General features: G+C 37.7%; 1 protein-coding gene across 1 annotated transcript in view; it reads right to left on the reverse strand.

The window, feature by feature from the left end:
- The window catches only part of DLG1 (discs large MAGUK scaffold protein 1), a 115,597-nt gene extending 104,122 nt beyond the window's left edge, over nt 1–11,475 (reverse strand). The window contains exon 1 of the mRNA XM_031062795.1: nt 11,035–11,475. Coding sequence (XP_030918655.1) covers nt 11,035–11,064 — 30 coding nt within the window. The 5' untranslated portion in view covers nt 11,065–11,475. The remainder of the gene's footprint in view (nt 1–11,034) is intronic.
- Between the last annotated feature and the right edge of the window lie 2,353 nt (nt 11,476–13,828).

A 13,828-nucleotide genomic window follows, 5' to 3' on the forward strand; every position in this document is an offset into this window, starting at 1 on the left:
AATTACTGTCAAATTAGAGCCAAACTTTGCTAAGAATTCAAGCAATGATGCATTAAATACTATATTATTATCAAGTGCCATTTCCCTGACCACAAGCAAACTTGAAAATATTGATCCTGGACTCAATGCTACTTATCGACCCCAGAGCTTCTGCATATTAATACAGGTTTCTAAACCACAGCATTTCAGCAGCAATCTGGGGCAACAGTCCTGGCAGGCACCAGTCCTTAAAAAACACCAGCAGCTGTTGGCAAACTAATTGCACAACTGTTCAAAACAGAATATTTCTTCTTAGTATGTTTTAGCAAGATGCTACAGAAAATAACACCCTACTTCAGCTTTGAAATTACTTCAGTTAGGACCCAAATACCTGAGTGAATGTGACAGCATGTTATAGCTAATGTAGGTCATTCTCCACTTCTTCCCCCCTCTGTTGCCTTTAAAACACCTAGAAAATAGAACCTCAACTAAAATTATAGAGGGGTTTTAAACCACCAAGTAGAACAAAACTATTAGCTTAGAAAAAAAGAAAGAAAAGCAGAAAGTATTAATTCTCTGTATAATTTTGAGAGAATCATAAATCTTGCCTAGTGGAAACATTTCTGATCATCTCATCTGATAAAAGCCACAAAAATAAAAAAATTATAGGGAATAACATCAAGGATAAAGATACTCAGTGGCTTCTATTTGAGAAGCTTAACTGACAAAGCTCTTCATCTTATAAAAAGCAAGCAGCTGAGTTGGGAATATGACATTCAATATTTGAAAAGATGAATGGCATAGAAAAGGCACATAAAAGGCAACTACTAACTATTTAAGACAACACAGGCATTAGCAGACAATTAAATTACCCAGCAGATGTTAAAGCAAAAAAAGAGAAAGTACTGCAGAACTCATTGCCCAAAATATAAAATCAAAAAGGAACAGAGCAAATCAACAAGCCAGGGTCTAATAAAAATGTGTAATCACTATCTCAGGAGTGGGACAGCAACTGAGGTGAGCACTTGTCCTTCATTTACAATCATCAAATAGAATCACTAGGGCTGCAAAAGACCTCAAGGTTCATCAGGTCCAACCATGAGCCAGGCCCTGCCACATTCAGTACTAAACCACATCCCCAAGTGCAACATCCACGTGCCTTTTGAACACTTTGAGGGATGGGGATTTCACCACTTCCCCGGGCTCTCTATTCCAATGCCCAACTGTCCTTTCAGTGAAGAATTATTTCCTAATGTCTAACCTAAGCCTCACCTTAAGATGAATTACCAGTCATAGTTGGAAAGGATCCACAAAGCTTACCCACAAGTCCAACTCCACTTTTAATGAGTACCTATACTCTGAAGAATTCAATTTGCATCACCTACTACCACAGCATCAGAGATTCAGATCAACTCAAGGCTTCCCCTGGGCATGTTAACTACTGGTTAAAGAAAGGCTGATATAACAACAAACAGAAAGGGGAAAGGCAAAGGGAATGAAAACTACAAAGAACTTAATGCACTTGTGCACTGCAGTGCCGGGCAGCATCCAACAAAGCCATACAACACAGAATGCAGGCAAGAAAGTTTTCACATTCCTTGTATGTTTATTTCATGCTGTAAGGGAAGTCATGACAGAGAGTTGAAGTCACTTTCATAGCACTTGCATTGCTGAGGACACACAAGTTTAAATTAAGAAAGGAAGAGCTACAGCCAATACTTGCCAGAGTTCTCAAAAGCCCTTTAAGACGTTTCAGAAAAAAAGCAGAGATCATTAAAATTAAAATGGTTTAGTGTTGCCTATTCTCATATTACAGAAAATCATTAACTAGGCTAATGAAGGCTGGGATAATCCAATTTTAATGAAAATTACCACATGCATATATTTGTATGAGGGATGTGTTTGAATATTAACTATATAAAGGAATTTCCAAAATAATACAGGACTACAGAAAAAATACATAATACCAACAAGATTTTACAGCTTTATGATCAGCAAGTCAACAAATTACCATCAGCTGTGTAACCTGTAGTTAACCCTTCATAAGAACATCCTCAGCTACTTCCCAAGTCAGAGGGGCAGGGCAGCTCTGCAGGCTCCGGGCAGCAGATCCGCCCTGTGCCGGGCTGGTACCTGAGCACAGAGCTCTGAGCACAGCAGAGGGCAGCAGATCTCCACCGCCAGGGCTGCATCTCCCCGCTGCAGCAGCAGCCTTGGGAGGTAAGAATGCCAGCCACTAAAAGGAGAGTATATTGCTGCTTCCGAAGTCCTCCTCCTACAGAAGCACACCTCACTCTCTACAAAGACAAAAGAAAAATCACTCTGATATGCAAGCAGCAGATCTGAACTAAAAACAAAACCAGAGAAGAAACAAGCTGACTCTCTTAGAAAGGTTTAATTTCCTTCATTGCAGTCACAATCTGCTGCCCAAGTTGTTTCAATGTGCTGTTTATAAATTGCAGAACACTGGTGAGCCAATGCATAGAACCTAAATTTTGAGTTCCTGAACGAACAGATGAAGAAACATTTTAATTAGTGGTAGAAAAAGTAAAGGTTTTCAGATTGCCAGTTAGCAGTCACTGAGTTGAAACAAACCTATTTTAAAATTAACTTTCCTATTTAGTTACCAGATATGTACTTTTACAATCCCTGTGACAGCAGAGATACATTAGAATATGCTACAAATGGTGCTTAAAGGATTTGAGATGACTAAAAATCCTTCTTTTTGGATCCAACCCAATCTGATGCTTTTTGTTCAAAATGCAAAGTGAGACATTTTTCTGCTAGGTCTCTCACACAACCTAACACATAATAAACAACTTAATATGATCTTTAAAATCATCTAGCTACATCATAATGAGCTTGTGTTATCTACATTATTGTTATAAAAGTCTTTAATTAACTAATTACTTTAGCAGCAAGGTTCCTTTTGATTTCCAGCTTTAATTTATTTTGGCTTAATTCTTATTTGCCATTTCAGCATCATCATCTCATTTGAAAGGTCACTACCATCTTTTGAGTTTGGAAACATATTCCCTAAGCCATCAAGACAAACTCTTCCAACAATTTTTTTCTGCCCTTCCTTCCCAGACAGCACTTCCCTCACCAGTACTTTCAGCTGTGTATGTGCAATTTGCAGTGACCCTTATATAACACACTGTAAAACAGATCTTTTCCATCTCCTCAGAATACCCAGATGCCCTCCAAAGAGTATTTTTCAATCAATCAAAATAAGATCAGGAACAGAGTTACAGAGACCATGCAGCTTCCAGCCCAACTACAGACTTCTTTCCAGTCACCTGAATTATAGCTCCTGGCCTAAAACCAGCTGTGTACATCAAATCCTGTAAAAAAACTATTAGGAAGTTAGGAAATAAAGTAATGGATTCATTTTTCACCATACAAGTGACATTTCTTTCCAGGAAATTTTCTACAAACAGCTTTCAAGATACATTTATTCATAACAGATCACTAAGTTAAACCCTAAGTTAAGTACTTAGATCACTAAGTTAACTAAGTATTCCCTTGCCATTTCCTTAGCTTGAAGAAAGATGAAACCCAGCAGGTAAGAAAGATTTCATATAATAAGTAGTTCTCCTTTTGCCTTCTTGAGTAACTGTTATTATAGAATTTAATTACAAATAGCAGCAGAAAGGTGGTTTGGTTGGGGATTCTTTTTAAAATGAACTGCAACAACATCACTTCTGCAGAATTATTAAAATTAATAGACTTCAGAATTATTAAAATTATTTCAATTTCTTCTTCATTTTGAGTCTGAAGTTCTTTTGAGGAGAACTGCACCTGAATTAACTGAACTAAAGCTAAAGCAACCAAAACAATAGATTTTTCAGACTCGGGCACGTGATATACTTGCATTTTACCACATATAGAATGGGGTTTGGTTTTGGTTTTTTTCCAAGTAGAAAAATAGCAGACTGAAGAATCAGATAGAGTTCTCTTTCATGGTAAAACATTTCCAAAAACATACAGGAACATACTAGAAGTCAAATGTTTACAGTTTTGAATTACTACATATTTTCAAAGAAATAATGAGCATACAAAAATGAAAGGCCATCTTTTCATTACAGGAGAAAAATGGACCAAACTCATCATTATAACACTCTATCTACAGAGTGTTAGCGAAGTCCAAGAACCTTACAAGAATGCAAGAAGTGACTGTTTCGTTCTGGATTCAGTACTACCACATCTGGCCAACCCACCCCAGCAGCTGGAAAGCCAGAAGAGCCTTTGGAGTTTGCTTAAGAGAAAAGCTCTGGAGATACAAGATGTGCAAGTGGTGTGTCACCTGCACAATGTGCAAAGCACTCCTCAGCAGTGGTGTCTCCACCAGGTAACCAAGGCACCCCAAATGCAGGTGGCTAAATGCAACTATCACATAATTTTTCCAAAAGGCAAGAAAGAACAGCCAGAGAAGAGAGAATTCTCTGCAGTGGTTCTCCATCTCAAAGGAACATTTGAGACAACTGTGAATGAAGGCTGGCACAGGCAGCCCCACCAAGGCAAGAGCAAAAATGTCCTCAACAAATCTTATTTGTGGCACAAGTAAACTCAATGTTAGAGCACAAAGACTGAAAGAAGGAAGTAATTATTGTTCTAATATTTCCACAGCATGGAGGGTAGGGAATCATTCTTCCAGGCAATATGGGTTTGTCACTAAAACCCCCTAAGGCCTGTTCATTCTTTGTGGGGCATTTAGATGAATTCAGAAAATGCTGATGATTCCTGCCCACACTGACCTTTAAGACAGCAGCTCTCAGTTATATTTTAAGTATGCATTAGAATTTCATTAAAGAATGTCCTTCCCTCCTCCAAAACAAGATATGGCAGTGTATGGTCTTCAAAGAAACCTGTCTTACAAACACATTAACCTAACAAGGCTGAATATCCCTTAAAAACTGATGCTCTGCACCTGAATATGTTTTCTAAGTTTTACTTTTTCTGGTCTGGTAAATACCACTCCTAGGAATGAGATTCAAGTAATGTTATTCCCACTTATGAAAGTATGAGTAATACCCCCTGACAAAATATCAGACTATGATTAAGCCTCAAATAAAGTGTAAAAACACCCCTCATGTTAACAAAGCCTTGGTGCAATGCACTGCATTGACAAAAGAAGTGATCAAGCACAGTGCTGGCTGGCTAGTAAAACAAATCTGACTAGCAGCATACCAGATAATCAGCCAGTGAGCTCAGCCATCCTGAAATCTCACTTCAAATAAGAGAGGAAGCCTTTTGGGGTTTTTGCCATCAAGAAATCCAAATAGCTCTGTCTCCTGAAGGAATCGTGTTGGAGACCATATGCCCAACTATGAACAACCCTACATTTATTCACCCACTGTTTTCTCCCACTGTTTTCATTACAACAGGAAACTATGCCAAAGTTGTTCACTCAGAGGGTCCAGTTCCATGAGCAGCAGCCAAACTGAGCAAACAGTTTGATTCTGCTGCAGAGAGAATCACTGCTCTTCTCACCTTCTCCTTCCTCAAGTGTTGAGCTGTTAAGTTCTACCATTTTACCTGCCTTTCCACAGTCATCTGAATCACTTCAACTGCACAACAGTTAACAGCTCTCTGTCCCAGCAGCTGTCTTCCAATTGGTTTAGTGCTTGTTTGACTTTTCCATCAACTGTTTTCACTCAGCAGCCAGCAGAAAAGCATACAGAGTTCTAGCAGGTTCCTAGTAGGTGGGCAGTGAACAAAAAGGGGTAGAAGCATTTTCAGCAGCACCAGCAACTGGGTTTCACAGTCATCATGCAGCCAGAGATTGAATTCTTTTCCCAAAGTAAACAAGGTCAGCAAAGCAAAAGGGATCAGGAATGAATGCTTCACCGCTCTGATGCCATTAATACCTGGAAAACTACTCAGGCTATAATGATCAGCTCCTCTGAAATAAATCCACACAGTTCCAGGCAGGCAAAGGGCGTTACAAAGATGCTTTGAAGGGGTCTTATTTGTAGGATTGATTTCAAAAAGTTATTCTCCTTTTTTACTACTGTTTTCAGCATCTCCGTTCTCAACATGTTCCACACCATGTTCTCAGAGTCAGTCCAACTCCCTGGTGCAATAAGCAAATATAACCCATTTGTCATTTATTTCTAGTATTAATTAGCAGCTTTTTCATTTAAAGCAGAAGGAGAAATAAGTACAAACACACACAATAACACAAGAGCTTCATGTTAAATTCATCAGCTTCATATAAATATCTCAAGAGCCTGATATTCAGTTTCTTGGAGCACAGAAATTCCAATAAATAAAAACATCACTGATGCCAGTATGAATAACAACATAATCCTATTAACTTCTGGGTGAAACAACCCTGTATGCTTGCAGCCATTTAAAGAGAGCAAGCAAACATAAGTAAACATGGATTAACTTAGAAGATGCTCTGTATAAAAAGCAAACATCAAAGATTTATACCTTTGGTCTGTATTCAATGTACATTTTGATGAGACTAGGTAATCCACCTAAGGGAAAGCCAAAGAATACTACAGAGCAAGTGCATCTGGCTCAGGAAGTTCTTGAGTCTTAAACTGCTGTCAGTTGGGAGAATACCAAATACCATGTTAACAGAAAGAGAACTCTGAAATCCAGAGAACTTCCTTAGAAGGTAAATGTAGAAAGCATATTATATCCTTGTAATCCATACACAATAAGATAGTAAACTTCTACTAATGATTTGCTTTTAGTTAGTCAAAGTTTTCTCCTACTTCCTCATACAGCTTTTCAGATTTTGCACATCAGATCCCTTCATCATTTCCTCCATCATCACTCTCTGCCACCTGCATCACTCTTGGTGCCATCAGTAATCACCTTGAAACATATTCATCTTCAAAACTCTGAGAAACCACTTTCAGTTCCATCCATGGAATCCAAAACATAGTATTTCTTAATTTCTTTAGCTACAACCCCTAGAATTAACCACCAGCTGTCTGAAGTTGCACTGGGTTTCTTTATTTGCCCTGCAGAGAGTAGAGGCATAACCCTCTGCCTAAGTTCATTCTGTATATTAAAACTTCAAACTTTTTAAAGGGCTGTTCTCAAATACAGGCAGTTGGGACATTGTTTCTCCTGGCATAACCACCAGGTCAGTGTTCTCAGCATGTATTCCTCACTGATTTTGTCAAATATCCTTTAAACCCAGTAAGGCAAACATTCCTCACACACTTGGTCTCCTATTTCACATGAAAGCTGGCCAGTCCTTTGGATTGCAGACAACCATCCTTGATTTTGACACTTCCCAACTATCTAGTAGGCAGCTGCTTCTTTAGCATTGCATTATACATCAAGCTTACATGAAAGAGCAGTATCATACCATCTGCAGATGCTGCCAAGATTAGAGTTGCACCATTTTTACACTTCCCAAAGCTTTTATGACTGATTCTGCACCCTTTTCTTCAACATTGTAACCAGATGACATAGCAAAAACAAATGATTTATTATTAGTATTATTCAACTGGCTCACCAGGTAACTATGATTTATCCAATCAAATATGTTTGGAAAGCAATTTGCTTTGGAGTGAGGACATGGAATGTTGGCAAAATGAAGTCCTTGGCCAAAACCCATTCTGACACACCATTCACATGTGCCAACTTGGCAGAGCTGTTGTGTACTATTAAGTACTGAAAGTATTTCTTAAGCTTTCAGTGTAAAAATTGCCCATATAACTCATTTACATCTCATCAACAATTTTAAATTTAAAATTCTGTATTTTGCTCCTCCACTTAAGAAAACAAATTCCTTTGGGTCCACCAAGCAATTTCTCCATCAAGTTTATACATAAAAGCTTAGCTTTTCACTATTTCTGTTTTCACACAATTGCCTCTCACATTTTATTTCCCACCAACACTGAGGTTTTCAGGTTTTATGCACAGAAGGCTAAAACTTGCATCGCAACCTATGTTTCTTCAAACACTTGTTAGACCTGGAATATAGAATCAAGTACAGTGAAAAATCACCAAGATGGTCACTTGGCTGAAGCACAATGAAGAAAGGTTCAGATAACTGGGCTTGTTCATCCAGAGAAAGGCCCTGGACAAGAGCTGGTAACAGCCTTCTCATGTCTAAGAGGAGACACTAAGAAAACAAAACTGGGCCCTTGTTGTGCACAGCAAGAAAACAAAACCAAATCAAAGCCCTGAGTGACCTGGTCTAAGTTGATGCTGCCCCTTCTTTATGCAGATGGTTGGACAAGATCACTTTCAGTGCAAATTCCATTATGCACAAAATCATTTAAGCTGAGGCAAATTCCAAAAACTGACTTTAACAACAAGGTGACTGAACTGCAGTGAAAGGCACAGCCTAGTGAGGAAAGCTGCAGGAATGACACAAACTCAGTGTCACCTTTCCCACTTGAGCCAGGCCAGCTGTAACGTGCCCCTGTGGTCAGGCTCCTTGCAGCCACATCATGAGCTCAGACCCCCAATTTATGAGGTATCACAGCTTAAGTTTTACAACTTAGGAAAAAACCCTTCACCTTTCTCCCCCAGTAACAGGTCGATGCATTATACATTTCTCCTCTCCTTAAACACTGGAGGAGTTTGGTTACTGTCAGAAACAAGGACTGCACCACACTGATACTGCTCTGATACGTCCTCTGAAGCAGGATGTTTCTTAGGATTTTGAAATAAAAATGGTACAAAACAATTGTTTTTTCACACTTGTCAGGCTAGATATATTATTTAAAGCTATTCTAGATCATTGTCATTTCAAATTCAACTCCTTTGCTGGAAGTATACTATGGAACAAAGTTAAGAATGACTGCTAAAAATTGTTTTTTCTGGAAGAATCAACGAATTTTCATATTCTGTATTTTAAGTGCCATGAACTCATTTAAAACTGTGACTTAAATAAAAATCATTACTGTAAGCTCAGCCCACGTGCCTGCTCTTAATAGTATCCATGGTTGCAATGATGCAAATTTGCCTACCTACATCAAGCCAATGTGCCCACATAAGGAGGAAAAATACTGTATTAATCAGTATTCTTTGCACTAGATTTGGGCAAAGTAAACCAGTTAGAACCTTTGAAGACAAGACAGAAATTAGTTTAAGGATCTGTTCATCTATTGTGACTAGATCTGAATTTTGAACTAAGCAGAACAGAAATATCAAAGATCAATTACAAAAGACTTCTGAAATCCACTAGAAAATTCATCTCACTGGCCAAATTCTTCTCTTACCTAGTCAGAAAAGAGTAACAATGAATTGTTTCAAATATGCCTCCACTCAAGGTAGAGAAAGGGGAAGCATTTAACATTTTTACTAACCCTATCATACATTACATTAATGCTGATTTCAAAATTTTCTTACTTACATGCATTGATTTCCCTGAGATCTGAAATATAGGTTTATGTACAAAACCTACTTGAATGTACTTTTCATTAGATTACAACTTCTGAGTAATTAGATATGCACAGGTACGCAGGGAAGCTCACAGTTCTGTCCTAAGCCCCACTTCAAATAAACTGCTTTAGTTGAAGCTACAAGGTAGTACAGCAGCATTTAGTTAAATGAGGCCAAAACTTCACAAGAAGCAGGCAGGAAGGATGAAGTGCTGATAACTCCAGGTGGAAATGCACCATCAGTCTAACCTCTGCAAGTCTGGGATGTGCAGAGCTGATCTCTCCCTCTCCTGTGCAACATTTCTGTGAGCAGTCTTACTTTCTTAGCAGTACAGAGCTAAGCTAATCATACTAAAAAACAACTCTCTTTTTTCACAGAATGATTTCTGTTGGCTTAACTTTCCATATAAATTGTTTTTCTGCTCTTAGACAAGTATACATGTGAAGGTGAGCAAACGCACAAAATAAAACTAAAGGTAAGCACTTTAGTTATAAAAAATGACAGCTCTGCCTTTTTTAAAATAAGTATAGTAAAATTAAGGTACATATCAATGTAACTGAAATGAAGCAATCAATATCCAATTCCAATCTCACTGTACAGAAGAGAATATTCTAAAATAAATAAAGCCAAAATGCCACAAATTAATATCACTCAAACATGATTTTAAAGGGTATATTTAACTTCCAAAAGAACTGTGACAGTTCAGACACCAGAAAGACTCCTTTGCTAGTGAGAGACAAGATAATTTCATTCATTCCAGTCAGCCTTTGCTTCCTTGTGTCAAAAAACCCGGAAAGCATCTTTTCTTTTCTAAAAGCTATCATTAAATTCACCTAATATTCTTAAAGATGTTCAATTTTATTCTACTTCTTGAGAAGGAGAAGTTTGTATAAGCAAGTTTTATGGTTTCAAATTATCCAGAAGAATGCTAGAAGTTAAATCAGTTTGTCCAAAAAAAAATTAAACTAGCAACTATCTCAACATCCAGGGAAAGGGGAGCAATACAGAACAATTTTACTACTTGAAGGAAAATAAAAGCCTCCAAAAAACCAAACTCACCAAGTCCATATTTCACAAGCACAGTGCTAATATATTACGTTTATGCATCAGATTTTATCTTCAGCAGTTACAAGTGGACTGCATTAAAAACAAACTTATATAAAACTTTATCCTAGCACAGAAGTAATGACTTTAAGTTTTCTGGGTGTCTTCATCTCAAAGCAGCAAGATGTCAAAATAATTAAGCATCTTGAAATATATCCATCCCTATCATGACTTGCCAGATTCATCTTCTTCTCTTTGATGATTATTTTAAACATGTCCTGATAAAGGTTATGTAAAACATCATTTGGAATTTCTTATTCTGGAATAAAAAGCAAACTACTATTTTAGCATGTTTAAAGAGAGTGAATTTTTACAAAAGAGTGCCTTACTGCAGAATGAGGGGAGAAAAATCATTCTGCTACACTTTTCAATATGTGCATAATTAGCTTTTCAAAGCATTAACATCTATGATTGTTCTTAGCAACAACTACAGAATTTATTCTGATGATCTGTGCAGTTTAAAGTTTAAAAAAGATCAACACTAGAAATCCATCAAGGCATTTTCATTACAGGTAGTAAAAACTGGAAGAAAGATGCAATAAGAACTTCCGAGATTGTAAGCATTAATCAAAAGCTTTATCGTCTTACCTTTGTTGTTACAATGCATAAGCAATCCATCGTTTCAGCATAGCAGGTATATTTCCAAACATTTAAAAGGTTTATTTTCAGTCACAGCCAAACACCATCTCAACAGAATGAGAAAAAGCCCACTTATTTTATAGTCAAAACAGCTGAGTGAGTGCCAGGTTTTCCTTTGGATTCATTCAGAGGTTGAAACACCATGGAGAAAAAGCAGCAGGCTAAAATACAAATGCTTTAACTTTCATGAAAAACTCTTAACCTATTTTGGTTATCTATGTCTGAAAAAGTTAAACGTATCCTTGCAAATATTCCACAAAAGATGTCAAATCCTGTTCCATACCAGTTAAGTACCTCTTCGTATTCTATTTCATATACTCCTCTGTCAGGATTACCTAACACATGAGCATCACAGGGAATCATTTGATGAAATGCAATACAAAATTATTTTACAGCAAAAAATCTCAATTCAGCTTTTCTTAGCTGGCTAGAATTTCTAAAATGAAGCGTTTGTTCAAAAATAGTTTTAGTTGCAAACAAGTATTTCTCCCCTAACGTCATTTCAGCATTTGCAGACTGCAAAATAACTGATTTCCTAAGCAGTAATGAATGGAATATTCCATGTAGATCAGGGAGAGGAGAAAGTGGCAAGGAAAGAGTAATGCATATTGCAAGAGAAATGCTATTTTGAGCCTTGAATTAACCTAGAATTTCATTTCCTTTTGTAAGGCTGTAATGCTGTGACAAGGCAAAGTTTGAATGCGCAGGCATTGTCTTCTGTGCCTAATTAGCACAGCTGGGAAAAGTCTAACTCTTGGGCACAAAACAACCTCCTGTGCACTCTGAAACACTAACCTGACAGTTCCATCCATTGGTAAGAACCTTATTACATTCATTTCCCACAAGAGGCATTGAAAGCAGCTTGTAAACTCAGTTCCCATTGTCTTGTCCTATTAGGTCCCCCACTAACACCTTTGCTGCAAACACAATGAAATATATTGAAAAAACTCAATGACTAATTTCAAGCTATTAAATGTCATCTGTATCATTCTGCTTTTACCCCAAGATGTAAAACTGACTGTATTTTGCACCAAAACAACTCTAGAATATACTGTGTATCTAGAGCACTCCCTTTAAACTTTCAGCAACTTTGCTCCCAGCTCTTTTATAGATACTGGGAGAAGTGGTAGGGTGGGGGGGCTATTAGAGGGGGGGAAGGGGGTATATAAGGAAACTAATCTTTCCAAAATCACACATTTTGTTTTAGGGGTGGATGTTATCTTTATAGGACAAACTTGAATGGAATTTTAAGGTAAATCTTACACCATTCAACCACTAAGATGATGATTTTTACCTTGTATGTCCAAGTCAAGCCAGAGATATTTTTCATTTTTACACTGTCTATAAAATCTGTGAAGAATTTCTGCTGTAGCCACCTAGGTGAAATTCTCACTGCTACAAAGCATCAGTGGGAAAAATATGCATCTTTCAGACTGCTGAAAGTGGCTGAACCCAGACAGAAGGCTAAAAGTTCTAACTTCAAAAAACAAAAAAAGAACAAATTAGGCTGATGAAACATTCCTGTGTCAGAAAAGAGAGGGAGGGATTACCCTCATAGCTGAATGCACATGAGGTATCTCACAAAGAAATTCTTGCATTTCCCAAGTACTCTTTTGGAAAGACTATAGGGTTCAGAGAAATTAACAAAGTGCAACTATCCAAAAAGTTAAGGAAATGCATTTTTAGGTAACTTGGCTCATGTCCAGCATCTAGGCCAGAAACGTCTCCTATGACTAATACAAGACATGCAGTCAGCCCAAATGTACATTTCTTGCACTAACAGCTCTAGGAACACCAATAGCACATGGAAACTTGGCTTGTCCCTCATGCTCTGTCCATGAAGGGCAAAGATTAACAATCCTGCTCACCACTGAAATTTCTCTCAGCCACCTTGGCACAAGATTAAGCTTTTGCAGATTAATCCTGGCTACAATTAGCTTATGTCGAGAATCAATCACTTTTAGTCTCAACTTTTTGTTCTCTTGCCTTCTTTAGGACACTTTTAGAACAAAGGGTCATTATCATATCATTTTTCTCCTCTCCCACTTGCCACCACCCTTCCAACAAGACCCAGGACCCATTAGTCCTGTCATAGCAAGCATGTAACTTCCTTCAAGCTCTGATGCAGACTATGAGATGTAGAAGAGACCTCACCAGAGAGGTGAGGAAAAGGCATTTCTTTGCTCAGGATCTGTGATCAAGCTGCTCATCAAGAACAGGCACCCAAAACACTCCAGAGCAGACAGAAAGTCATCTCAAAACAAGTGTGTTTGAAATGTAGTAATGCATGCACTGCACAAATCAGAGCAGGACGCACAACCAAGGTACATTAGTCCTTTATCAAGCACTGCACCACTATGATGGATTAAAAGTCCTCCTGGTAACCGTACATGCTTCTCTCAAGACCCATCTTCAGCTGACAGTGTCCACACACAGGGGAAAAAGTCCATACCAGCAGACCAAAAGATTTTATGGCAAAGATCAAGACACATTTTCATAAATATAGTGTATAGAGAGATAAGCACACAAAGATAAGAGCACTATGCATAAAAAAAAGTATTTCCTAGCCCAAAAGCAGTTCCTGCAGCCCTTTCACTGGAAATACTGTATATAGAAGAAATAAATGTTCAAAAAATATTGACCAATACTCAAGCATTTAGGACGTTTAGCATTTTCATAAGAAAAAAATAATACAGCTTTTTGAAAACAAATCATAAAACTCCTTGAATGAGCAAGTATGTGT

The sequence above is a fragment of the Geospiza fortis genome, unplaced genomic scaffold (assembly GCF_000277835.1).
Source record: "Geospiza fortis unplaced genomic scaffold, GeoFor_1.0 scaffold19, whole genome shotgun sequence".
Lineage (NCBI taxonomy): Eukaryota > Metazoa > Chordata > Aves > Passeriformes > Thraupidae > Geospiza > Geospiza fortis.